A 26536-nucleotide genomic window follows, 5' to 3' on the forward strand; every position below is an offset into this window, starting at 1 on the left:
GACGCAGCCGGTACTACGGCGTCGAATCTGCGTCTCCGAATGAGAAGCTACTAAAGAGAAAGGAGGAGGTCTTGGTGTCGGCACTTCCCGGCCAGAAAAATTGAATACCTCATCCAGAATCCAGGTAAGAGATGAGGGCGGTGGGCACCACCGCGGCCTTTCGTACGAGGGCGGCGGCTCCAGCCCCTGTCAGCCCTGCACCTATCGCCCAGCGCCCGTCGGCTTGGTGAAACTGCTCCGGAGCCGGCGCTGCGTCCTCCCCTACTGTGCCATACCTCCGCACCTGACCGTTGCAGTCTCGTGGCTGAACGAGCTTGCCTCACAGCTGGGCAGGGAGTTTTGTTCGCCCGAGGAACACGTTACTGCAGACCCTTCTCCTCTTCCTTTCTGTCACCAACTTTGTTTCTGCATTTTCAGTAACCAGAGCTACTGCTGCCTTTCCTCTGAGCCTGGTAACCCTGAGCCTGCCGTGGATTTGAGGACACAAATGCAGACTGGGTGCTCTGTTGCATGGGGATCGAAGACAGTAGTTATCACCTTTTCACATCCTTTGTCTTCCCCTCTTAAAGTTAGGTTACTCGAGTAGTGACACAGAGATATTTGTCACTTTTGCATGTCTGAATGGTGCTATTTAGATCCCTCTCTACTACTGGAGATGTACCGGGCTCAATTTAGTTTTGGTTGTCTTGGAGTGTTCATTCATGTATGGAACTTGTAGATAAAATGCAGCATGATATATCTTTCAGCTATGTCTTGAGTTTTCTACAGAATCAGTGAACGGTTTGGATTGGAAAGATCAGATAGTTCCAACTGTTTGACACCTCCCACTGGATAAGATTTCCTATCTGCCATCCAGTCTGGCCTTCAACACTCCAAGGAATGGAGCATCCACACCTTTTCTGGCCAGCCTGTTCCAGTGTCTCATAACCCTCTATTCATTTAAGACTGTTACCCTTTGTGTTATCACTCCTGATAAAAAGTACTTCCCCCTTTTCTGTCAGCTCCCTTTAGGAACTAGATGGCTGCTACAAGGTCTTCCTGGAACCCTCTGTTCTCCAGGCAAGAAAATAAACAACTCTCAGTCTGTCTTCATAGTAGAGGTGCTCTAGCTCACTGATCATCTCTGTGGCCTTCCTCTGGATTTGCTCTAACAGGTGTATGTCTTTATTGTGCTGGGAGTCCCTGAATTGAATACAGTATTCAAGGTGGTGTAAATGGTATTAAAGTCATTTGTTTAATCGATTCCCAGCATGTGGCCTTGTTCATGACCCTATAAACTAATCCTGTAAATTTTTCTGTGGAAAATAAACTTTTTGTTTTCTCCTTTTTTTCTCCTTGGACAGTGGTTTTTAGCACTGAGGAGGTTTCCATTAGAATAAGATGTCCAGCTTTGCAGGTTATTTTCAAAGAAGAGAGCTGTAAATGTATGGAGAAGACCTTGTGGAGAGAAAAACTACCAAGACAGCTCCCATTGTTCATTTTTGTCTTGTAGACAGTTCTCTTGTTTTTTCCTTTTTTCCTTTTTCCTTTTTTGTTTTGTTTTGTTTTCATGGTATCCTTTAAAAATAAATCCAGTCTATCCTTAGGCAAGTTTCAAAATGACTAAGTGAGCTTCTTCCAGAAGTTACTATTGTCTTCCCCCCCACAACTCCACCACCAGTGGAGAAGAGGCAATAAAATCCTAATGCACTCCAGACTGTTTCAGTTTGAGACGTAGTTGTCTGCAGTTACAGTTTCTCAGTTAAAGGTAGCTTTTTATATGTTTTCCTTCTGTCTTGGTTCTGCCTTTTAGTCACAAGGTTTATACTGTAATTCTTGAAAGTAAGTACCCTAGTGCACTCAATTCCAGTTTGGAATAACTCAGTGTTCTGGAAACTGGTGTTCTGGTGTTCATGTAAATTATTAACAAAGCCATGCACCTTTTTTGTTGTTGTTGTTGTTTTGTTTGTTTTTTAACGAGAATGTAATTATTGCTGTTTTCATTGCTACTGCAGGAAATGAACTCAAGAAGATGAAGCCTAATAGAGGAAAGACTTGTGCTGGAGAGAGAGACTATGTGTACATGCTCAGTGCTGGAAATCAACATTTTGTGCTTACAGTGCCTCTCAAATTTCCTGTGCAAGAGAATATTAGTCATTTGCATGGGCGTCTAATGCTTCTGCACAATCTGCCATGTTTTGTAGAAAATGGTAGGAACTAGTTTTATTGAAATTCATGCCATTTATGAATGTCCATAAATGTTTAACAAGATTCTTTAAGAAACAAGTACTGAAAAAATAGTTTGGTTTTTTTAATTAAAAACAACAGCAAAACATTTATGAATATGGCTATCAGTACAAGCAAGTCTGATGTACAAATGAAAGCTTTTCAGAAAAATACTTTCTATGTTTCCTACTTGATTACTGATACTTCCGCTGACATGGTTTTGTCTGTTTTTTGACTGTTCTCTTCTTGTTATAACAGACCTGAAGCAATCTCTTAATAAGTTCATAGAAGATGAAACTATAAAAGGTTATGATAGAGAAGCTGAAATGGCTCTGGAAGCAGTGAAGTCAGGAGAAGTAGACATAAACCAGCTGGCAGAAACTTGGGCTAAAGCTTATAAAGAGGTAAGATTAAGGCTGAAAAATTAATATTCAGAACTTGTTTTGTGACTGTATATGCATGTATACACAAATAATCACTTTTGTGAAAGTGCAAAATTTCAGTGAAATTCATTTTTACTGATCAATTCTTATAATTTTTCCCTTTTATTCTGAAGTGATCATGCAAGTTCTTTATCAGGTTTTTCCTGAATTCATCTCATTACTGGCAAAAAAATTTAGTTGAGTTATAAAATCAAAATAGAAAGGTAAAACAGCTAGTTATAGTCAAACAGAAGTAGATGTATGGGTTACAGTGCATTAGAATCAAATCAGAAGATAGTAAATTGCAAAAAAATATCAATGATGACTCCAAAGGAGGAGGTATATGGTTTTCAGCTCATTTTCTGAGTTCATATGATTATTGTAGGAGTCCTAGTGGAGAAAAAAAAGCATGACAGAAACTGCAGCTATTTGGAAAAGTTTGAGGCTTGGAAACTCTATCATGGAAGAGTGAAGAATGTTGTGAAAAATGCAGAAACATATTTCTGTTATAAAGAAAATTTGCAAAAGGAAATGTCTGCCTTAATGAACATCAACAAAATGAAATTAGCCGAACCTTTAAGAAGGAATTTTTTTTTTTGTTGGGGGAGCATAGGAGTGTGATAAAACAAAGTGTTTACCCTCTTTTTCTCTGAAGGTTACTATGAATAGGTTAGGCAGACTATTTAAAACCTCATCTCAGCGCAAGGATTAGGATTATGTTGTCTTTTGACATTCCTTAACCTATTATTCAATTTATCAGCTACATTTATCAGATGAAACTGGTATATAAGAACATACAGAGTGTTTCAGTGTAAAAGTGCTTGCTGAATTGACATCTTTGGGTTATCCTTTGTTCAATAAAAATTGCTTTTCTGAAATCATTGTTGATCACATTCTAATGATATTAACATTTGGTTTTCCTTTCTAATAAAACATTTTTCTTTGCATAGCTGATGTTTTGAACCCAATCTAAAACTCATCAAATGATGAAATATTGTTCAGGTATTATTTTAAAATACCTATAAAAAAAAAAAAAGTGCTAAATTTTCTTCTTTGCAATTGGTTGGTGGCTGAAAATTGATTATTCCTCACTGTAATCAAAATGCTTCTTCTGCTGTATGCTTTCAAAAAAGAAGCATATGGGAAGAGAGAAAATAATAATAGTTGAGCCAGAGTACAGACAACTCAAATTAGGAAAGAAATAGTTAATGTATGTTGAAGGATGTACATCAGAATGATTGTCCAGTTGGTTTTGTGTCACCATTATAAGACATCTTTATTTTAAATCATTTGGAACCCCTAAGGACTTATCTTTTATAATTTTTAGACAACATTAGAGTATGCAAAACCTGAAGAAAACAGCTGGGATGAAGATTTTGCAGATGTTTATCATGATCTGATACATTCTCCAGCTTCTGAGACACTGTTAAACCTGGAACACAATTATTTTGTTAGCATCTCAGAATTAATAAGTGAAAGAGATGTGGAATTGAAAAAACTACAGGAAAGGTATTATTTTTATTTTATTTTATTGTTATACTAGGTGCACACCACCAGTTTTATGTTTCTGTCTTTAAGCATGTAATGAATGCTTAGCATATATTATTAGGATCAGCTATCTTCCGTTCTACTTGGTCACTGAGAATTATAAATGATAATCTGAGAAATATGAGGTTTGATGGTCTTGATTCCCATTTGTTCTATAAATAAGTACTTAGGATGTCTAGTAAACAAAGTATGTACCGTGTTTTTCCTTTATTGTACTTTAAATGAGAAATTGAAAGTTCCACCAGATGAAGGACGGAGGAACAGAACTGAATGAACTTCAATTCCAAAACTCTAGAAGGTAGTTAAGTCTGTGTGGGATCCCAACTTCCCTGAGATTGTAAAGTTGCAGATGGCTGCTTTACCCACAAGGGGGAGAACATGCACTGCGAGATGTTATAAATACTAGCTACAAATGCTGGCAGTGCTTGTGAAATACCAAAATATTCGAAACAGCTATGTTTTAGCATTGTAAGAAGCACTATTTTTGTTTTTAAGCTCCATTTATATGGTGTATGCCTATTTATGTAGCTTATTTGTTTATTTCTAATGTACCTCCAGTACAAATCTTACATATCTCTAATTTGGGGATGAAAGTATCCAGTAATGTGTGTAAGCATTTTGTGTGTGTGTGTGTGTGTGTGTGTGTGTGTGTGTGTGTGTGTGGACTGTTAACTCTTGTTGACTATTTATACAGAAGAGAGAGCACATAGTGTTAATAGCAGTAATTGCGCGCAGCTCAACTATGAGTGCAGGTAATGTTCAGTTTACAGAGGAAGTGGTTTGGAATTCATGATCCTCAACTTAAGTTTGCTATAGTAAATTTATTTTTGAAGACTAGGGTGAATGCAAAAGACAAAGTGAAGCCAGGAACTTTGGAAGATGAGGGAGAGATGAGGTATTTGGATGAACAGCTGATAGCAGGACTGTTCATTAGCTCCAGTGCCCATTTTTGAATACAACAAGAGCTGGAAACTTATCTGGATATTAAAAATAAGTGTGTTTAGCCTACTTCATGGTGGTTACATATTTGCATCATTTGTGTCTGGAAGGGAACAAAGCAAAAAGGGTTGAGAAATTTTATTTCAAAACAATAGTTATGTCTGTATTATAGTATCTAGCTGGGAAGTTTTACTTGTTACATCTTCTGGACTCTCCGTTTTTATTTGGGGAAAAAAAAAACCAAAAACAAACAAACAAAAACAGGATTTGTTTTTTAAAAACGTGATAGCTATTTTAAATTGAAAATATGTATTCTCCTAACCTGAAGTTTGAGATAACTATTTTTTTTAACTGCTTTCAATAAAAGAAAAATTTCCTTCAGATGCTGGGACTGAGTATTCAAGGCTTGGGGATTTTTTTTTGTTTTATGTCCAGTGACTTTTCCATTATTCTTGGATGAAATAGTTAACTCAAAAGAGTTAACTAAATAAAGAACTACCCCCTAACACTGTTAGAATTAAGTGTCTGACTACGAAATAGCTACTATAAAATGCAGTTCATTCACTGTACTGTAATACAGTCCTCACTGGATTTCTCAAATATGGGTCACATTTGTCTTCTAGATCCCTTGCCCATCTACCTTGTGTAAAGGGTTGTTTCTGCTGATAAGTCATGTTGATTTTTCTGTGTCCTGGTAGAACAGTAGAAAAGAAGCACTATATTTGAATTCCAGCAGCTAGTTCAGACCATGTAAAAACCTTCCTAAATATTAGGATAGTATAGTGATCCAGATATTAGAGTGTCTAGAGAAACTGGCTTATGTGCTGGCAAACTTGGAATGTGTGGATTCTGATTCCAAAAAGAGCAGGTAGTTAAAGTACCGCATGATATGTCTTTTTAGCTATGTTGAGTTTTTTGTAGAGTCATAGAATGGTTTGGCTTGGAAGAGACCTTATATATCATCTAGTTCCACACCCCTACAATGACCAGGGGCACCTTCCACTGGATTGGACTGCTTAAAGTCCCATCCAACCTGACTTTGAACACTTCCGTTGTGGAGACTTCCACACCTTCTTTGGGTAAACTGTTCCAGAGCTTCACCATCCTCATAATAAAGAATTTATTCCTTAAGTCTCAATCTACACTTTCAAAACCTTTACCTCTTTTTCTGTCACTCTATTCCCTGTTTGAGTGTTTCTCCATATTTCTTGCAGATCCCTTTAAGTACTAGCAGACCCCTATAAGGTCTCCATAGAGTCATCTCTTCTCGAGGCTGAAAAACCCCATCTCTCACAGTCTCTTTGAAGAAGGAGAGGTGCTCTAGCCCTCTGATCATTTTTGTGTTCTAACAGGTCCATGTCCTCCTCATGCTGCAGACCCAGAGCTGAATGCAGTACTGCAAGTGGGATCTCCTTAGAGTAGAATAGACAGAGACCATCACCTCCCTTGACCCACTAGCTACTCTTCTTTTGTTGCAGCCTAGGATACAATTGGCTTTCTGGGCTGCAAGTGCACAGTACCAACTTATTTTTATTTCCACTCATACCCTGAAGTCCTTCTCCACAGGACTGCCCTCAGTACAGTCACTCATTATTAAGCCTGTATTTATGTTTGGGATTGCCCTGACACAAATGGACAACCTTGGGCCTGAGATTAACACTGATCACTTGACTGATAGAACTGATCAGTGACAGTATCAACAGCAGTGCGTGTTCCTCTGCTAGTTTATTGAAAGTGTTACTTCTTATAAATCTGCATTTGCTTCCCTTTCAGACAAGGAGCAGAAATGGATAAGGTGATGCAGGAACTAGGGAAATCACTAACGGACCAAGATGTAAATTCATTAGCAGCTCGGCATTTTGAATCTCAGCAGGTAAACTAAGTTCAGCAAATTATAAAATATCAAGTATATAATTGCATTAAAAAGAGAACTCAAAACACTCAAATTACTGTCTTGTTAGGATTTGGAGAACAAATGGACCAATGAATTAAAACAATCTACTGCTATTCAGAAGCAGGAATATCAGGAATGGGTGATAAAACTTCATCATGACCTAAAGAATCCCAACAACAGCTCAATCAGGTATTTAATTCCCCTGTGAAGCTTACTGCTGTCTATACTAGTTCAAAAAACATTGTTTTTTACAACCTTTCTTTCCTAGTAGCCATTTAAACAAGAGAATCAAAGGCAAATGAACCATGATAATTAAATATATATGTGCAATATCTGATAATCTTTCAGTGCAATAAAATGCTCTAATACACTACACTGCTGCCTAAGCAGGAGTTTCCTCCTGTTCTTCTGTTTACAGTGTCTTTGTTTAACACTATTTTACGATGCTTTCTGTTAATGCTTACCAATATTACACAGAATAATTGTAGTTTAATAAGTGATAGCAGTATTGTAAAATTTTTGTTGATAAGCCTCTTTAAAGTTTTATATAGACAGCACAGAAGACCTAAAAATTTAGTTTTTCAGTCTGACCAGTTAGAGTGAGTGTTGAATGAAAAACATTGTCATTGAGGAAATAGTAAGGAAATAAGAATTTTTATCCTGGGGAGGCCTTTATTCTTTATCATTAGTATCCACAGCTTTTGTTACTGTTTTTAAAATTAAAGGAGTGAAACATTATGCTTTTTCATATGTCATACTAGTAGAAAAGCCCGAGCAGGTAGTCTGGATGGATGTAGTAAGGATTTATGGGGAAAGTCAAACCTTTGAACCAAATGGATGCTAGTGATAAGATCAAAATGCCATGGAATGTGATGAAGTACAAAATACTTCATCATTCCTCCTAGGTGTTTCCTTTCAGGTTAAGTAAGCGGAGTGTATGGAACATGAAGGAAAAGAGATGAGGGGAAATATGTTGGAAGACACTGGATGTATGATTAGATTTCTCAGTACTTTCCTCAAGAGTGTTTGGAAGTCTTTTGCAGTTTTCAGGTTAGTTGCAGAATATGTTCCTAGGACTGCACACCTCCCAGTCAAGCTGACTGCTTTCTAAGCTAGTGACCAGGTAAAAAAAGTCACTGTAATAGTGACAGTCTGCTCAAACTAAGCCCAGTCCTTAAATACTTTTCCATAGAGTTTCGGCATCACTGAGTATTCCCATGAAGCTTTAAAGACAGTAAAATTACGAAGGCCATTCACACTTGTAAATGTGAATCACATTTGCTGAAAGATATGACCAAGCTGGAGTCACATAGAACTGAAAACCAGAAGAAATGAGCAGCTAGAAGTCCAGAGGCAAGTACCTCTGAGAAAAACAGAGGTTGGTCTTCATGGTTTCGTACTTTCAGTATCAGACATTTCACTGTAACAGATATGAAGTGTTATAACGGAAAGTGCAGTCCCTCAGACTGTGTTGGGTTCTGAGAACTATAGGTCCCTAATGAATGTGGAAGTAATGCATAGGATGTCTATAATAGAGCAACTACAAGCTTGGAGGTAGAAAGATAGTTGCTTATGTATGCATATGCTTATAGGTAGGTATTTCCAAAAGTAATATCTCCTATTTATTTTCATGGGAACAACACACGCAAAAAGTTATATTTGATAGAGCAAATTCTCACCTACAAAAAAAAACTCTTGTTTTTCAGTAGTCACCACCATTAGCTATGTGTTTTTGCCACTGATGAACAAGAGCATGCCTGCCACTTCTGTAAAAATCTGCGCCAATGGAGGTGACACACTGTTGCTGTCACCACTGTTGAAACACAATGCCTACTGCCTCACTGTGCTAATGTCCACTGCTTGGTCTCCACAAACATTCAGTAAGCACCAATGACTGTCAATAGGTGCATTTTTTTCCACATGGAGTAATTCAGTGACATGCTTCATACACACTTCCACGTCAGACACCATTTTGTCAGACTGTCCCTCTGCTGCTATCTGTTGCGTTGCAACAAAATTGAACAGAATATTGGTGGGAAAGTTCAACCTCTACTGCCATACCACCTTGCTCTTCTACTCTGTTCTTCCCTTTTATTTCCTGTTCTTATCATTATGTTGTAACTAGGCATTAGGATTTTTTTTTTTTTTATCGTTCAGTCTCAAAATATTTTACAAAGAAGCCTGATAATATAAATCTAATAGAGAAGTTTTCTCTTCCTGCTGATATGTAGATGAAGTATTGCAGCATGACAGGAAGGCAGAACTTCGGATATGTAGAGTTCATTCAAGTAGGTTTAGTCTCTTGATTTCCACACACTGAGAAATTTTTTTATAGCATTTGTGAAATATTGTTGGTGTTGAACAAAAGCTAGTATAAACTTCTCAGTAGGTTTCTTATTATTTTAGTGATGAAATTAAGGTTCAGCCCAGTCAATTGAGGGATTCTGTAGAAGGAAATGGAAGAATTTATGAAGAGCAAAGTCTTTTAGAAGAAAGTTTTACTATTCACTTGGGTAAGTAAAATAAACTGATAGCAAAACCAAAACATAATAACAGACGCTAGTGAATTATACATTTATGTTTTATTTACAATATTTAACTGTCAATGTATTGTATACAGATTGGGATTATTTTGTGTTTGTTGTTTACGTATGTCAGAGAAGTGCAGTACGTAATAAACCATATTAAATAGTGTCTAGCTATCTGAAAAATACTCAATGGAAAGATTTCTGAAAGCAAATTTTTATCCACTCTGCTAAGGTGACTAGTATAAAAACAGTACAGTGACATCAAAGCACATAACAATTAAAAAATAAAAGTATGAGTGTTGATTCAATTCCTAGAATAATAGGTGCTTGATTTTTTATTTTATTTTATTTTATTTTATTATTGTTTGTGCATTGAAGGTTTCTAAGCTGGTTATTTTAACTGCTCTCAAATAGTTTTCATTTCTAGCTTTATCACAGGGAACAAGTCTCATTTCAGATATAAATATTTCTGTTACAATATTGCATTTTTACTCTATTTTTAAAATTGCTGATATGCATATAAAACTATGCATTTGGTTAAGAACTTACTTTGTGTATTATTGGTTATGTTTCCGTTATGGGTCTTTCTGACAAAACTTAGGGGAAAATTTTGGTTCATTGCATTTTAATAACAATTCTGAGTTTCATCCTTTTACTGTTTGTATTAAAATCATTTGTATTCCATGCAGGAGCTCAGTTGAAGACCATGCATAATTTGAGATTACTGAGAGCCGATATGCTGGATTTCTGTAAACATAAACGTAATCATCGTAATGGAGTAAAGCTTCACAGACTTCAAACCGCAATGTCTCTCTATTCAACGTCTCTCTGTGGCCTGGTTTTATTAGTAGATAACCGTATCAGTTCGTATAGTGGCATCAAAAGAGGTGAGTCCTCTAATGGAGTACAACATGCCATTAAAAGTCAATGTGACTCTTAAAAGATTTGCTGTCTTCTCTCACTAAAAGTGCAGTAAAATTAATTAGCTAGTGAACCTAGTGTTTTGTGTGTGATATTACAAAAGAGAAACAAATGCAAAAGCAGATGGAGGACAGAGTTGTGCTGAGTAGCTTGCACTGTGATATGCTGTTAACTCTTTCATCTCTGTCCTACGTTTTGCTTTTTAGTAAGGAGGATGTTAGAGTAGAATCATTAATGTTGATTTGCCTGCTGTAGACTGGCTAATTATGGGTTTTCTAACTCTCTTATGTTGGCTTATCATACCAAAACATATTTGCAAATACAACAATTAAATAGTTCTAAAATTGATAAGTAAATGTGTTAAAATGGCATGTGCTTTAAATATTTCCAGTACCATAAATTCCATTTAAAAGAAACAATAGGAGTATTATTTGCCTGCTCTTGGAAAGTTTGATTAATAGCCATTTTAAGTGCACCAGTAATAGGTCTCTATGATGAAAGTTTGAAAGCAAATGAATGAAACACCTGTTTGTTCTTGTTACAATTTTGATTGCTCAAGCATTCTGTGAACCACGTTATAGACTTTCCCATCTTCTTGAAGTTCAATACCAAAAAAATTACATTTGAAACATCTTTTTACCTGTAGCTACTATTAATTGTCATTTTTCTAGTATGTCTGTTCATGAGAAAAGGGAGGAAAAAAGTAGGCTTTCGTACACACTGAAAACATATTGGCATCAAAAAAAATAAAAATAGGAGAGGGAAGTGTGCCCATAAAAATACCAGTTGCATTTGTTCTGTATATGATTTCCAAACTGCTTAATTCTCATAGTATTATTTCATGCCTGCTCTTGTTTTCAGTTAGTTTTTTTTATTACTGCTTATATACTTAAATTATTAACAAATTGCAAAAATTCAATTTTGCCATAAATCTGGGGTGATCAAGAGAATATCGGTGTTTAAGTAATACCACAAAACACAAAATTAGATACTACAGCCTTAGCAGAGAAGAAAGCAGGAGAAAGTTAGGGATTACCAAGCAATTTATAAAGTATAATGCTCAGTATGTTTTGACTTTGTTTTGATCCAAAGGAACTTTGGCAAACTGAACTTCAAGCAATTTCCATAGCTATTGCACCAGCATTCTTTTTAAAAATGTTGAAGAAATGAATGTTTTATGTCTCTATGTTCCTCTAATCTAGTTAAATATATTGCTTTAAATCAGTAATGAACATCTGATTCTGCTAAAACCCCAAACAACTTGAGGCAGCAACTGATGCTTGGGTATATTTCTTTATATGCTCTGTGTGGTGAGAGGTGGCTTCTGATTGAAGGTCAGAAATAAACACATTTGAGAAGAAACTTTCCTTTTAAACTATTAAGTTATTTGTTACAAGAGCATTACTCAGAAAACATTTTCCTTACTAAAAGGCATTTGAAGACATAAATGTGCTAGGAGGTTTGAAGATTCATGACGTGAACAAAAATGCTATGTAGAAGACCTTTATGAAGTACATTGTTGCTGTTGTTTAAATAGAGAGGTAATGGTGTGTGTACTTTAAATTTCTGGGTTACAAAAGTGTAGAAATTGTTTTCTGCATCTCTTTGAAACCTGAAGATCACAGATCTGATAGCTTTTGTTTTTGATGGGCTATAATGACTCTCAAATCTCTGTGTGATTAGAAGAGGATGGTATAGATGAGCTTCTTGTGAGCGCACTATTTCCCAAGCATCTTGCATTGTTTTGAGCAACATCAGTAACTTAGCAAACATTAAAGTGGGAGTAGTTCCAGTCCAACAAAGTCTTGCAACTTATTTGGTTGATGTGGTACTAAGGAACGTGGTTTAGTGGGCAGCATTGGTGGTAGTTGGACAGTTGGACTAGATGATCTTAGGGATCTTTTCCAACCTTAATGATTCTATAATTCTATTTGTTTAACTTTGTCTTGTGGAAGCTAGTGAATGTGCTTCTTGTTCAGTATGTTTTGCTAGTTCTGTTGTCTTGCAGACGTTTTTATATTGCATCACTGATAAATCTATTATCCAAAGATGGTTCCATTTATCTCAAAGTTAAGTGTATAATGTGAGGTACTAGCAGGACTGAAAATCATGACTGCAGTGTTTTTTGGGTAGACTTTATCTCTTATGATGTGTAAACAATAACGAGCAGAATATGCTTTTGAAATTGGACTTAGGCTCTAGAAAAATAGCCTTCAGAAGAAAACTGATCTTTGATTATGTTGATATTATTCAGCTCTTTGTTGTAAAGCGTAGGAGTTGTCTCTTTACATACTTGGTATTTATGCACTGCTTGGCGCAAATCTCTTACATTAGGACTTTGAACGCTGCTGTGACTCTCATTTAAATGAGTATAGCACACTCAATCACTTAACTACAATTAACTTTAGCTTAAATACAAGAGACTTTTTTGTTGTTGTTGTTATTTCAGTCCTAGCTTTGTTTTATTTTGATGCACCCAGAAAATAATCTTTTGGAATGTGAGCTGTTTCTTCCTTTGATTTTGGACACCAGAATTTAGTAAAGCGTTTCAAAAATGCTTTATGATGGAGACAACACATAAAGTATATTAAGATTTTCTTTATATCCTCTCTATTCCTGTCAGAGCCTGTTCATGGGAATATATGGAGCTTCTTAGATAATCAAAGTGTGTTAGGTACTTAAAGAGGATTAGAGCAAGTACCTCAAAAAAGGAAGGAAGTCAAAATTGTTTAGTCAAGCTTCCTGCTGATAGCTTTTTCTGGCAGTCACTGACTTGTATGGAGAAAAGGCTAGAAAATCGTATTTGTAGCTTAGATTACCAGTTATGGGGCAGTATGTTATGAACCTAATTATTAATTTATTTTTTCTAAGTCTGACATCAGACTTGCTTATTGGGAAAAAGGATTTGCAGCTCTTTTCAGCTGGTGATATTCTTCTTTAGCTTTCAGAGAACAGAATAGTTTTGAGAACAGAAGAGGAAAGAACAGTAATTCCAAATTTCCAGATCAACTGTTTATTAAATTAATTAACAGCGGTCATTTTGCAAAACAAAATGGAATGCATTAGTTGCTGGTGGAAGAATCTATGTATGTTTTAATAAAGCATCGTGGATTGAAGGGTTGTTTTTAAATCACAGTAAAACATATGTTGCTGCTATTATTTTTGGATATTTTTTGTATAGATGATTTTGTTTGAACAGTAAGCAGCATTGTTTTTTGAAGTAATTCCTTTGTTTCAAAAGCTTTGGGTTTTTTTTGTTGGTGATATTGTTTTGGTCTGGCTTTATTTTTTACTTATCATTGTAACTGGCATTGCTTGAACACTAGAACTGAGTTATGTAATGTTACTTAGCATAGCCCTGTGACACTGATTTAAATCTTTTATTTTCCTAGATTTTGCAACTGTTTGCCAAGAATGCACGGACTTTCATTTTCCTGGAATTCAGGAACAACTTGAAATTGTTCAGAAGGTTGTACTTAAGGCCAGAGCACAGCGTAGCAATAAGGCTAAAAGGCATCATGGTCAGTGACAACCAACATTACTTTCTTTACGATTCTATAATAGTCCTCAGTGGAATATTTGCGGTTATGGGCATCTTAGTTTTGCTCTTATTCTATTACCTTATCTATAGAATGTTTATAAGTTAACTCAAAGAAGTCTGCATGGAATTTTGTCTTTACGGACTACATGTCCAGATGATCCATGTGATGTCTTTGATGCCATTACATACATACCTTTAAAAAAAAAAAAAGAAAAAAAAAGGACATTAGAAAAGGATATTAGGTTCTAATCATACTTGTGATCAGCCTCACATCACAATCCGTATGCAAAGTGTGTAGGCTCATGCTTTCCTCTGCAATTTAAACTGCCTATGACAATATGGAATATATTTTACTTAACGTTTTTCTTTCTATGTAAATGAAAGGCTTTGAAAATTATAAAATACATGCTATGACTTTTTCCGCTCCTCATAAATGAATGCTAGAAACTGAACAATACATTCACTAAATTTGTATTCTCTTTAGTGCTGACTAAATCCTTATGAATGGTTTACTTTGCAGTTATATTTACCAATGGCAGAGAAATCTTCTGAGTACATGTTGTTAAAGCAGTACTGGTACATCATGAAATCATGTTTTTCTTGCAGACAACTACTTATATGGTTTAAATACATCAGTGACACGAATAGATTCGTAAGAGTACATAGAGAAACAAGTTCTCTTAGAGACTTGCATATTGCTGTAGTCTAAGAAAAATACTGAAAGCTGTTTTTATAATGATAATTCATGCAGATTTCTGTTAAAATTTTATTTTTTAGTATTAGGAACAAATTTGTTTTAAATAGATGCGTAATTAAAAAGCAATAGCAAGGTACTAGTTGTACTAGTTGTGGCATGAACTTTGGGAACTTAGTATTATGTTCGAGAACATTGTGTTTCTTTTTGTCTGAATGGGGTGATTGAAGAAGAAAAGTAATGATTTGTTTCAAGATTCAGTTCAGTGTTTACTGAAGACAGCAAGAGCATTTCCTTTTTGTCCCCCAACTTTTTCTAATTTTATGGTGAAAATTTAAGCTAGACATCAGCTCAATACATCCTATATGCTAAAGAATGTAATACATTAATACATGATATATTTAATGTTTGTGTTATTTATTTATATACAGGAAACAAAGATAGTGGAATTGAAGATAAATCCAAGAACATTGAACGTAACCAATCAAATATTTTACAAGGTGAGTTCCATTGCATTTCCCCTCTCTTCTTACAGCAAATTGTGTTTTGTAGATGCACATTTTTAGCTCTAAACTCAGAACATAAATTATAAACTAAACCTGAGTTGACCTCAATCAAAGGAGGACGTTCTTGTGGCTAAGGCTGAGAACTGGGTGTCAGGACATCTGGTTTCTATTCCCAGCTTTGCTACCACATCATATGACGCTGGGGCAAATCACTTAACTTCTCTATGCCTAAAATTTGTTTACAGAATTTGAGGGGAGAAAAAACCATCTCTGAGGATCCTGGAAAAAGGTGAAGCTTAAATACTAGCAAATTATTTTCTTTCAGATACAGTAAAGCATTTTAGAAGGAATTCAATTTTTGATCTTTGAATTTAAGAATTCATTCCTCTAAAAGAGGAGATATGTTTTAAATATATTGTGATTTTTAGTAAAGAAGGCTGCAGAGGAGCTTGAAGATGAATGCACAGTTGAGAGGAAAGGAGACAAATCCATGTCGTCCATAGGTGAACATGAGGACTTATTAAAATTGCTTTCATGGTTGTCTTAGATGTTGTTAGCATAAGTGGATTATAAATCCACTCTGGATCCTTAACAGATAAATCCTGGTAAAATCTTGCTGCAGTGACTTGTATATCATTATTCTTAGATGGTCACTGCTGGGGATTACTTCCTCCTTGGCTGTCAGCAAGGACTGTATACCCATTCTTCAGGTATTCCAATGCAGAGGCAGTATCTTGACTTGCCAGTGAAAATAGGTTTAAAGAAAGATGTTTATCTGTTGACTGAAACAGTAGGACTATCATATACCTGCTTCTCTGTTGACTTCAGTTTAGACATTTTGTTCTCCAACAGAAGGTAAGATGAAGAAACCTGAATAGAAACCTGAATTTCACTGCCTCTCGCTGCTTCTTTATCTTTGATAAATGAAAACTGATTTGAAAAATTTCCCTTAACATGTCTTCTCAAAAGCAACTCTGTAACTCATCTTCCCATTGCTGCAAATCATTTTGAATTCTAATAACCACTGATAGTTTTGCATTCTAGTATATATCGTGTATGTAATATAACCGATCACCCTTTTTCCATAGACCTTTTGTATCCTTTATTTTAACCCATCCATTTTTGGTATTTCCGACTCCCACATCTGTCTGGAATTCAGTGCTTACATAATATATTTTGAGTATTATACCTCCTCTGTGTTTGTTTTTCTGTTTCATACTATGTTTAGATCATATCCGCCTGTACTGGCACTATCTTACTGCACCACGTGTCTGTGATGCTAGTGAAACTCATCAAAGCAGGGAATTGAGTGCTGGATGAATGTAAAACAACAATACTCTCAGCAATTTTAGACCAGTTCATTTCTTTTATTTCTCTCCTTATATATGTGTTCTGATCTATGTTGTCTACTTGTATTAGCTCTTTGTCCTAACTGACTGACTCTACTCTTACATTGCATAACAAGTATGTTTCAGTATAGGTCACTACCGTGGTACACTGCCTTCTTATTTTATGTTATTCTGCAGGAGAATTCTACATCACTCGCCATTCAAATCTTTCTGAAATTCATGTTGCATTTCATCTTTGTGTGGATGATAATGTAAGATCTGGAAACATAACTGCTCGGGATCCTGCGATCATGGGACTCAGAAACATTCTCAAAGTTTGCTGCACACACGACATTACTACCATTAGTATTCCTCTCTTGTTGGTACATGATATGTCAGAAGTAAGTAAATTTGTTTTCTTTTTGGCTTCCAGAGTGCAATTGTTTGCTTTTTTTTTTTTTTAAATGCTGTTTCACACAGACAAGGAAGTTTATCCCAGTGTCCTGCCACATCATTGTAATAGCACAGGTATCTATATGGAGACCTGAGTTAAGGAACTGAACCAGTTAAAAGCATTTTAGTTAGCTGAGCCTCTTCATTTTTAATCCCCCCCCCTGCTTGATCCAGCTGATTGCAAGGCTGCACAAGTATTAATGAGAGAAGTGATGGCACGTGTTTGGCAACACTTATTGCTTAGAAATTGCAAGTGCTTAGAAATCACAGTAGTGACACCAGATTGCAATTTTAATTGTCCTCTAGAAAATCTTAAACTAAGTTTTTAGGAACAGCAGAACTAGCAAAGTTTGTTGGTTTTTTTTAAGAATTTTGACTAAACACCATTCTTTATCACCTCAGCCCTATGCTGCAGTAACCAGCTTTCACCTCTGCCCTGACTGGTCGCCTTCTTCGTGCCTAATCATCTGTACTTTCAATTTCTGTCATTGTTTTCTTTCTGTGTTCTCCCTGTGTATTACCTGGGCAAGAAGCAGCATACTGCAAGGCACTTTGTTGATAAACATGTGCTTCGTATACTGAACTTTTGTATTCTTTCCTCCATGGGACGCTAATGCATAGAACTTGTCTCTCACCTGTTTTTTTTTTACCGTGTATAAATTATAGTTTAATACCATTGGCAGTTTCTTTTCTCTGTCAAATCTGGTTCAAAAGATACTGGCAGGAAAGGAAATGGAGGTGGGGACAGAACTAGCAGACAGGCAGTGCAGCTACATGCCACGCTTCCTTATGTGATAAGTTTAGAAACTTAAAGGAATCAGGAAAAAAAGATAATGGTGCCATTACTGTTATCCTTGTATATGTATAATTATCATTGTTTTGGTTTTTTTGAATAACCTTACAAATGTTAAGACTGCCATTCCTTCTGTAAAAGTGCTTGATTCATAGCAAGAAAAAGGCTCACCTTTGGATTGTTTTTAACAGATGGAATAACTGATCCCATTATTTTTTTTAAACAAAATTTGATCTGAACACGCATAAAACTTAAATCCTTTTTGGAAGATTTGTGAAAGTTCAAGCAATGCATAACTTAAGAATATCCAATGGTGAATATTCTAAAGGATATGCTTCTATATAAATTTTAACTGTTAGTAACGGATTATATTATTTCAGAAATATATTTCTGCATTTTTGTATTAGTGTCCTTTTTAGGGGTAGCTGCCTGAGTTATTACTGGGACACAATTACTGCTTTTCAGGAATGTGTAGACATTTTTTCCTTAATCAAGTCACCGAGTGACTCTATTCATCTTTTTCTTTCTTTAAACGTGTTAGTTTTACCTTGCACTACATGTATGTATTTTAAAATACGAACAGAACACAAGACTATGTGTTCGCTGTGCTTTCAGAGAGTGTTATTGCTGAATGTGTGAAACTGAAGAATTATCTATTTGTGTGATGTTCGATTATTAAAAGGTTCTGGTAAAACACTTTGCCTTTGATACCAAACTTTTTAAGTATTTATGGAGTAAGCAAAAAGTGGCCTGTATGGTAAGCATGTGTTAAACCCAAACTGAACTGAATGAACTGTGTTAGCAGCATATCCTATCACAGTGCTTTGTAGATGACTGACCAAATTTGAAACTTACAAATCTGTGACTTGTTGTTGAGAGAGAAGTGAATAATTACAGGTTTCTGAAGGTTAACGTGAACTTGGTGCCTTCAGCAGCTCCAGTTTTGAATCTACATTTACCACGTACATTAAAAAAAAAAAATAGTTTTTGTAAAGTGGTTAACCAGGAGCACAGCTGCAGAGATATTTGCCACCTTCTCTGTGACAGGCATTCATCATGAGTTTGCTTTGTGTGTTTCCGAAAGGTTTTCTTTTATGGCTGGATGAGTACGTGAGTAGTGTTTATAACATCACAGAAGTAAGGAGTTTATCACACTTCACTATTATTGGGACTTCATAAAAAGCTACTCTTTTTTTTTTTTGGTAAGAAAAAGATCTGTTTTCTTTAATTTTTCTTATGTCTAGAACAGCAAGAAATACAGATTTTTATTTTTATTTTTATTTTTTTCTGTTCTGGTTACTAGTTTTAAGAAAGGAAGGAAACTGTGTTTGATATCTGGGGAAGACAAAAACAAACAAGATCAAATGTAGGACAGCAGAAGTATTAATGTCTGATAATTGCACTAAAATTGATATAAACTGAATTGAGGAATGAAATGGTTCTAGTAATAGGCATCACTAAAAATGCTAAAGCTGTCATAGTTCCTTGGTAGTTTCAACATGCAGGCTATTTTATGCTGCCATCCATGTAGAAACAGAAGAAAACAGGACACTTCAGGGCTCTTAGGCAGCTGTCTGTCATGCATGTGCAGGATAACCTGCAGGATCAGGGCTAGTCATGAAAGGTAGGTCCTGCTTGACCAACCTGATCTCCTTCTCTGATTAGGTGACCTTCCCTTTTGGATGTAGCCTACATGTAATTCAGTAAAGCCTTTGATACTGTCTCTCACAGCATTCTTATGGAGAAGCTGGCAGCTCGTGGTTTAGACAGATATACTCTTCACTGCACAAAAAACTAGTTGGATGGCTGGGCCCAGGAATAGACTTAAATTCAGCTGTCAACAGGTCAGTACTGGGGCCAGTCCTGTTTAATATATTTATTGATGATCTGGACAAAGGGATTGAGTGCAGCCTCAATTTTGCAGATGACACCAAGGTGGGAGTAAGTGTTAATCTGTTTGAGATCAAGAAGGCCCTACAGGAGGATCTGGATAGGATGGATCGGTGAGCTGAGGCCAACTGTTTGAGATTCAACAAGACCAAGTCCTGGATCCTGCCCTTTGGTCACAACAGCCCCATGCATTGCTACAGGCTTGGGACAGGGTGGCTGGAAAGCTGCATGGTGGAAAAGCATCTGGGTATGCTACTCACCAGCTGACTGAACATGAGCCAGCAGTATGCCAGGGTGACCAAGAAGGCCAACCTGGCTTGTACCAGAAATAGTGTAGACAGCAGGACTAGGGAGGTCATTGCCCCTCTGTACTCAGTATTGGTTCAGCGTTCAGTTTTGGGGGACCCTCACTACAAGAAAGACATTGAGGCCCTGGGCCGTAGCCATAGAAGGGCAATGAAGCTGTTGAAGCCACTGGAGCACAAGTCTTACAGGGAGAGGCTGAGGGAACTGGGATTGTTCAGTCTGGAATAGAGGAGGCTCAGGGAAGACCTCATCATTCTTTACAATTACCTGAAAGGAGGCTGTCGTGAGCTGGGAGTTCGTTTTCTTCCAGATAACTTGCAATAGGATGAGAGGTAATGGCCTCATGCTGCACCAGTTGGGTATTAGGAAAAAAATTCTTCTCAGAAAGAGTAGTGTGGTAATGAAACAGGCTGCCCAGAGAGGTGGTGGAGTGGCTTGGTAAGCATGGTTGTGATGAGTTGAGGGTTGGACTTAATGACCTTAAAGATCTTTTCTAACCTTAATAATTCTATAAGTTAAGACAAAAGTGTTGGTTTTTTTTTGTTTGTTTTTAAGTAGAAATAGAAGGCATATAGGCTGTGTAGCAAGTATTTGTGAACAATTATTTTTACACATTGAACAGATTATCAAACCCCTGGGCTGCACACAGCCCTGGACAGCTGGTGACGCAGTCCCACAAGATCATAAAATTTTAACATTACTGTGACTTTTAGTGATATTTTTAATGAATTGATTGCACTTTGCTTGAGCACAAACCATGTAGATGACAATGCAGTGTTGTGAGGAGGAGGGTGCAGTACAGGGCTAACTGCTTCTTGTACCTGCTGCACAGAGTCAATTAAATTTCAGTTTAATTGAGCCAGATGTGTTACACATTACAAGCACATGTGCCACTTGGCAAATTACTAGTAATAATATTTTGTCCTGGTTTCAGCTGAGAGGGTGTGAATAGCACACCAGTGTTTTGAGTGTTACTGATTGACAGGAGCATGTCTGGGGCCAGGCCAGGCTGCTTGGCAGAAGAGCTACTGCTGAATTAGGCAAGGGTTTATTCCATACCACGTGACACCATGCAGAGGGCTATAAAGCTGTGGAGAGTTGAGGGGCCAGCTGCTGCTGGACTCCATTTGATGGGTAGTAACTAATTGCATTGTGGATTTATAAATATATCTTTGCATGCACACACAGAGATATACATATATATAGCTATCATCACATTTTTGTTCCTATTTTCCTTCTGTTTAGTCTTAGGAAATAGTTTTTATCTCAATCCACGAGTTCTATTTTGATCCTAATTCTCTCCTCCCATTCCACTAATGGGGGCAGGGGTGGAGGAGAGTGGAATGAGCGAACAGCTGTGTGGTGTTTAGCAACCTTCTGTGTTAAACCACAACATATTTCAGCTTACCTACATGTGTATGCTTGTGAAGACACATATTCTTTGTTATTAAGCAGGCACGTAAGTTTTCTTATTTAATTATTAAAATTGGGCTTGTGTTATTTCATAAAATAATTTACTGTGTTAACATTATCACTGGGGAAGAAATATCCAGATACTTGCACAGTGCTAACAAACTTTGTAATTTTCAGCATGTCCAAAAGCTCACAAACAACATAATTGTACGATCTGATAATACAAACAACATAATTGTACGATTTGATTAGTGTTTTTGTAATAATCGCCTAAACAAATATGTCAGTTTGCTAATTCAGGCATGCTAAAAGCAAGTTTATAGAGGATGTGTGTCATACCTACATTTATTCACTTTTTCTCAGAAACTGTAAATGCACTAAATTGTGTGTTTAACAGCAACTTTTTTTTTTCATGTGAAAGGAGCATAATAAGTTAAATGTTTTATGATAAAATCTAAAAGAGATGAAATTACAAGAAAAATTAATATATTAAAAAAAATTGTTACTTATATACATTAACTATATTTTATATGTAGCCTAAGACAATTCCTCTTAATTCCTTGTGTCTTAAGCCAAAAGATTGGACAACTATGAGACAGATTATCAGTGTGTGTATTATCCTTTAATTTTTTACATCTTACAGTTTCCCACCTTGAAATATGTAGCTGCTCATACAATGTGTAGGTTTTGCATTGGTGTATTTCAGGTAAACGCCTTGCTAATTGGCCACATCTGAAAATTAACTATTGAAAAAGGATTTGAAATCTTTGTTCCGCAAGAAGTTTCTGGAATTGAGCGTTTTCATTACTTGGTTATGACATGGCCTTCTGCAGAAACTTAAATGTGCTCATAAATTTAAAAAAGCAGTAATCACATGGAATGAGTCTGTTGATGCAGCTTTGCAGTGTATATTTCGAACTAATGAAGCTGATCTTTTTTTTATGTTTACCGTGAAATGTTAATCTGATAACAGATCTTCTCATCTTAAAATGGAGTGGTGTGTGGTCTCTACAGGAAACAAAATCAAAAGCCCCAGGCTTTTTTTTTTTTTTTACTTGCTGTAAAGTTTTTAATGAAAGCTTATCAAAAGTGATGGTTTTTTTTTTTATTATTTTTTCTTACCCTTTGTGCTGTACTGTGAATTGCTACTCACTCAATCCTTTGTTTTCACTACTGTTAATATACATATAGAAAAAAATCCTAACAACACGTCTAAATCACAAGAACGTATTTTTTAAAGGTGGATTGGAATTGAATCACTACTGTGTCATTGTCTGTTCTTGTGGCTTGCATACTGTGACGTTCTAGGTTCAACCTATTATTTCCCTGAGTGCCCGCAAGATTTAGCATCTATGTTCCTCTGAAATAGTCCAAGGAATAGTGTCATATCCTGCTGCTTCAATCGGTCCTTTTTAGGCTAGGTCCTTTTATTGATTACATAATGTGCTTCTAAATTGCCCATAGAGTAACAGAACCTTTCTTTTTAGACATTTGTTTTTAACCCAAGCCAAAACAGTGATCGAAACTAGCAGTAAACACCTACATTGCTTGTGACAGAAAGCAAACGTAGGCAGTTAAATTATAACAAAGACCAACTATTTTTTCCGTGAAGATTAGAAATGAAAATAGTGTTGTTTGCATTGTTCTGTCTGATTCATGTGCTATATAACCTAAAAGCAGCACTTTATGATGCAGTGGTTTACATGATTAAGACATATATAAAGAGAGATTTGTTGGAGAGCACATCAGAACAAATGGAAATTATTTACTGTGGATATTATTTTCTCTGGGTAGTACTTACTGTGACGGCCTTTCTGCCTCTAACTAGGAAAATTCATCTTAATGTAATTCATGTTATAGTTTACAGGAAAAGAATGCTCTATGTACTAAAACATTTAAACTGTTTCTTAAGTAATTTAGGCTAGTGCGCGTAGCCACATATTACAGTAACTTACACCAGTGTGGCTTTCATATCCTATCTTGTTGTTTAACTTGAGGAAGAATTTGCTGCCTGGTTATATCTGAAAATCACCCATCAGATGAAGATGGCTTTTGTTTGTTTTGAAAATTCACCTTTAGGAGAGGAGGTTTTTTACGTGAGGTGTATGGGTATGCCAATAAGCCTAAATCAGAATCATCAGGAATACCTGGTAACTGTCAGTTACTGCTATTAAGCTATGGTCAAGAGCCTCTTTTTGGCTATCTGAAGGACAAATCTGACAGTTACAATTTTCTGATGTTTACATATATGTGTATACACACACACACACATATATATAATATGTATCTATATATAATATGCGTACATGTATGATATCTATATCATATAAAACACGTGTCTAGAATTCTCTAGAAAATGGAATTCTTCTTCATGGACTATGATACTGCTCGAATACCTGATGGGAAAATATAAGTTTATTATTTTAAAGAATTTCCTTGCTGCTGTTGTTGGTTGATCCATTCACATTGAGCCTTTTCATTGTTCATTTATTTTTAGGAAATGACCATCCCATGGTGCTTAAAGAGGGCAGAACTTGTGTTCAAGTGTGTCAAAGGTATGTTAGTGAATGTTTCAGCTCACTTCTAGAGTTGAATTTGATGATATCCAGCCTTAGCTCAAGCTATATATTTCCCACTGTTCCAAAAAAGTTGTTTCAGTAACTTCTAGTTTGTTAAAATATTGGTATTTTCTCTTTAAAATTATTAACTACCGTCTTACTATTGGGCTGTTTTAAGCATCAGGAAATAATCTCACACTTAGAATGAAGACTAAAAATGTTTTGAAAATATTTTTACGAATTGTGCTTAGTGAAAGAAAAACCCTTACTGCTTTTGAGCAATCTCTGAAGGAGGGCAGGAACTGACAGTTTTCAGTATACTTTCCAGTGTTTTTTCTATTTTAATTTCCTCACTGTGAACTTCACACGCTTTATAAAAAGCTAGTTTATATGCTAACTTATCTCTTTGCTGGAAAGTCATCAGATTTAACATTTATTTCCTAACTTTTCCAATTGTATTATTACTTACTGCGTTCTTGTGTCCTGTGCTTAAATACTCACAGCAAGCAGTCATTTAGAGCATTTAAGGTGTTAGTAGTGTAGTGTTCTCTCTACAACATACTTAATGAGCCTTGTGCTATTGTGACCTTTAGTGATTCACAATGCAGTATCCATATAACTGCTTTCATTATACAAGTATTCTTCCAAAAATCCTTATTGTCACCAATGTATTCCTGTGGACCTTGTAGTTCATCAGTTATAGTTAGGAAATGCTAGCATAAAATCAAAATCTTAAGTTGAGCAATGAACACTGAGTTTCTTCTATGTAAGTTAGTTCAGGCAATTTCTTTTCCTGCCAGATGGCCAAAGTACTTTTGACACATTTAGGCTTGCACTCATTCATATGGATATGATCATAACTGATATAAAGAAAAGAGTTATTTCTAAAATGAAAGCAAGCTTTTGAAAGCACATGTAGCAATCATGTCTGGAGAAACTTCTCACTTCTACTGATAAACACTCTTCTATACTGCAGCTGGGTTTTTTGCTCTTCAAGGGTGTTCCATTTTGCTCAGTAATTCCTCATTAGATTTTCCAGTTAAATAAGGTTTCAAAGTAGATTAGGCAAGTCTAATTTAAAGACAATACTTAAGACAGTTAAAATCCTAGCTGCATATGAAAACTTCCTAACCTCCTCATTGCTAGCTAAGAGTGTAATTAAGGGGGAAGATTGTATAAGTAATCCATGTAATATGAATATTGGGTTTTAGGTTTCATGATGGAAATGGCCTCGTGGGATGGAGGAATTTCTCGAACTGTACAATTCTTGGTACCACAGGTAGGTTAAACAAGTTTCAATAGTCCCCTGGGTTAGATACAAAGAAGAATTTAAATGTCAGTATACCTACGTTTGATTTTTTTGCTGTGTCCTGTTTGTCTGGTTTGGTTTTTTTTTAATATGTTTGAGTTTAAACTAGTCCACTGTTGTTTTGATTCCTTGCTTACAAAATAGGAATAAAAGAGTTTTATATTTTGGGGTATCCTTTAGAATATTCTGTGAGTACTAAAAATTCAAACTGGGAAATTTGTCTTTACAAATAGTGAATATATAACCTTTGAAAAAGATAATTTTTGCTCTTATTCTCTCTGATGAGATGAACCTTGCATTATATAATGTTTGGCTTTTGTTAGTCACACTGTTGAACATCTAGGAAAATTGCAGTGAAGAGAGTTCAGTTATGCTTCCACAAAATCATTACACTCGATGTTTGAAGTTAATTGTAATAAAGATTCCTAAAGGATTTAATTTGGAGGTTAAACTCATCTTCAGGAACAGGAATTTTTCGAAGTGTGACCAACGCTGAGATGTTTTTGTTGTTTGTTGGTGGTGGTTTTCTGTGTTTTGTTTTTATTATGAAAAGCGGTGCTGAAAGTTGTCTAAGCAATCTTTGTTATGTTAGGAAAGAAATAGTGTATTTGTTCACGAAGTCATAAACTAAGGGACAAGAAGGAAGCTAAGAATAAATGAAGCTGAATATAATTCTGGAATTCAGGGAGCAGGAGTCCTGTATATAGCAAAGAGCACTATTCTCATTCTTCTAGACAGAAGCACTTGCAACAAGAAATCTGCTGGGGACAGATATGTCGCATAAATACACAAACAGTATTTTGGTCAATTTTTTGATTGAATTAAATAGAATTATAGTGTGCATTATGTAAAAAATCTTTTTGGCCTTCTGAAAAATGATATTCTTAAATTTCAAGAAATAAAGTTTGGAGAGATTCCATTCTTCTAAAGTACAGCAAAAAAAAAACCAAAGATTACTACTTTATCTTTTCTTTTTTTCCCCAGACAATTTCTGAGGAATTGTTTTACCAGCTGAGTAACATGCTACCCCAAATCTTCCGAGTATCCTCTACATTAACTCTAACCTCTAAGCACTGAATTCTGTGCAACAGTAGGATGTATCCTGCTGACAGAAGAAGAGGTTCTGGAGAATTGGTACTGGAATTTCTCTTTTCTGAAGCCTGATGATCCTGAATTGATATTTGTTGCAATTTCAAGAATAATGTTATTAGAATAAAAGATAAAATGCTACCTGTACTTGGATGTTAGCGTTTCATTTTTACCTCTCTCATTCTTTTTCAGCACACAT

At 35.9% G+C, this 26536-nt stretch overlaps 1 protein-coding gene across 2 annotated transcripts; it reads left to right on the forward strand.

Moving 5' to 3' along the window:
- The first annotated feature begins 37 nt into the window (after positions 1–37).
- On the forward strand, positions 38–26484 carry C12orf4 (C12orf4 homolog). Of its 2 annotated transcripts, none has more exons than XR_005845010.2 (14): positions 38–124; positions 1995–2189; positions 2464–2609; positions 3955–4136; positions 6888–6987; positions 7076–7197; positions 9415–9521; positions 10226–10423; positions 13850–13978; positions 15124–15192; positions 16725–16927; positions 19504–19616; positions 23879–23936; positions 25151–25218. XR_005845010.2 is itself a non-coding variant. In XM_001231609.7 (14 exons), the coding sequence occupies exons 2-14, from the start codon at positions 2012–2014 to the stop codon at positions 26323–26325; spliced, it is 1653 nt and encodes a 550-aa protein (XP_001231610.2). In that variant the 5' UTR covers positions 38–124; positions 1995–2011; the 3' UTR covers positions 26326–26484. The 2 variants fall into 2 exon arrangements, 1 of the variants encoding a protein (XP_001231610.2); XM_001231609.7 differs by lacking the exon at positions 19504–19616 and adding an exon at positions 26233–26484.
- The last annotated feature ends 52 nt before the right edge of the window (positions 26485–26536 follow it).

The sequence above is a fragment of the Gallus gallus genome, chromosome 1 (assembly GCF_016699485.2).
Source record: "Gallus gallus isolate bGalGal1 chromosome 1, bGalGal1.mat.broiler.GRCg7b, whole genome shotgun sequence".
In the NCBI taxonomy this organism is placed as follows: Eukaryota; Metazoa; Chordata; class Aves; order Galliformes; family Phasianidae; genus Gallus; species Gallus gallus.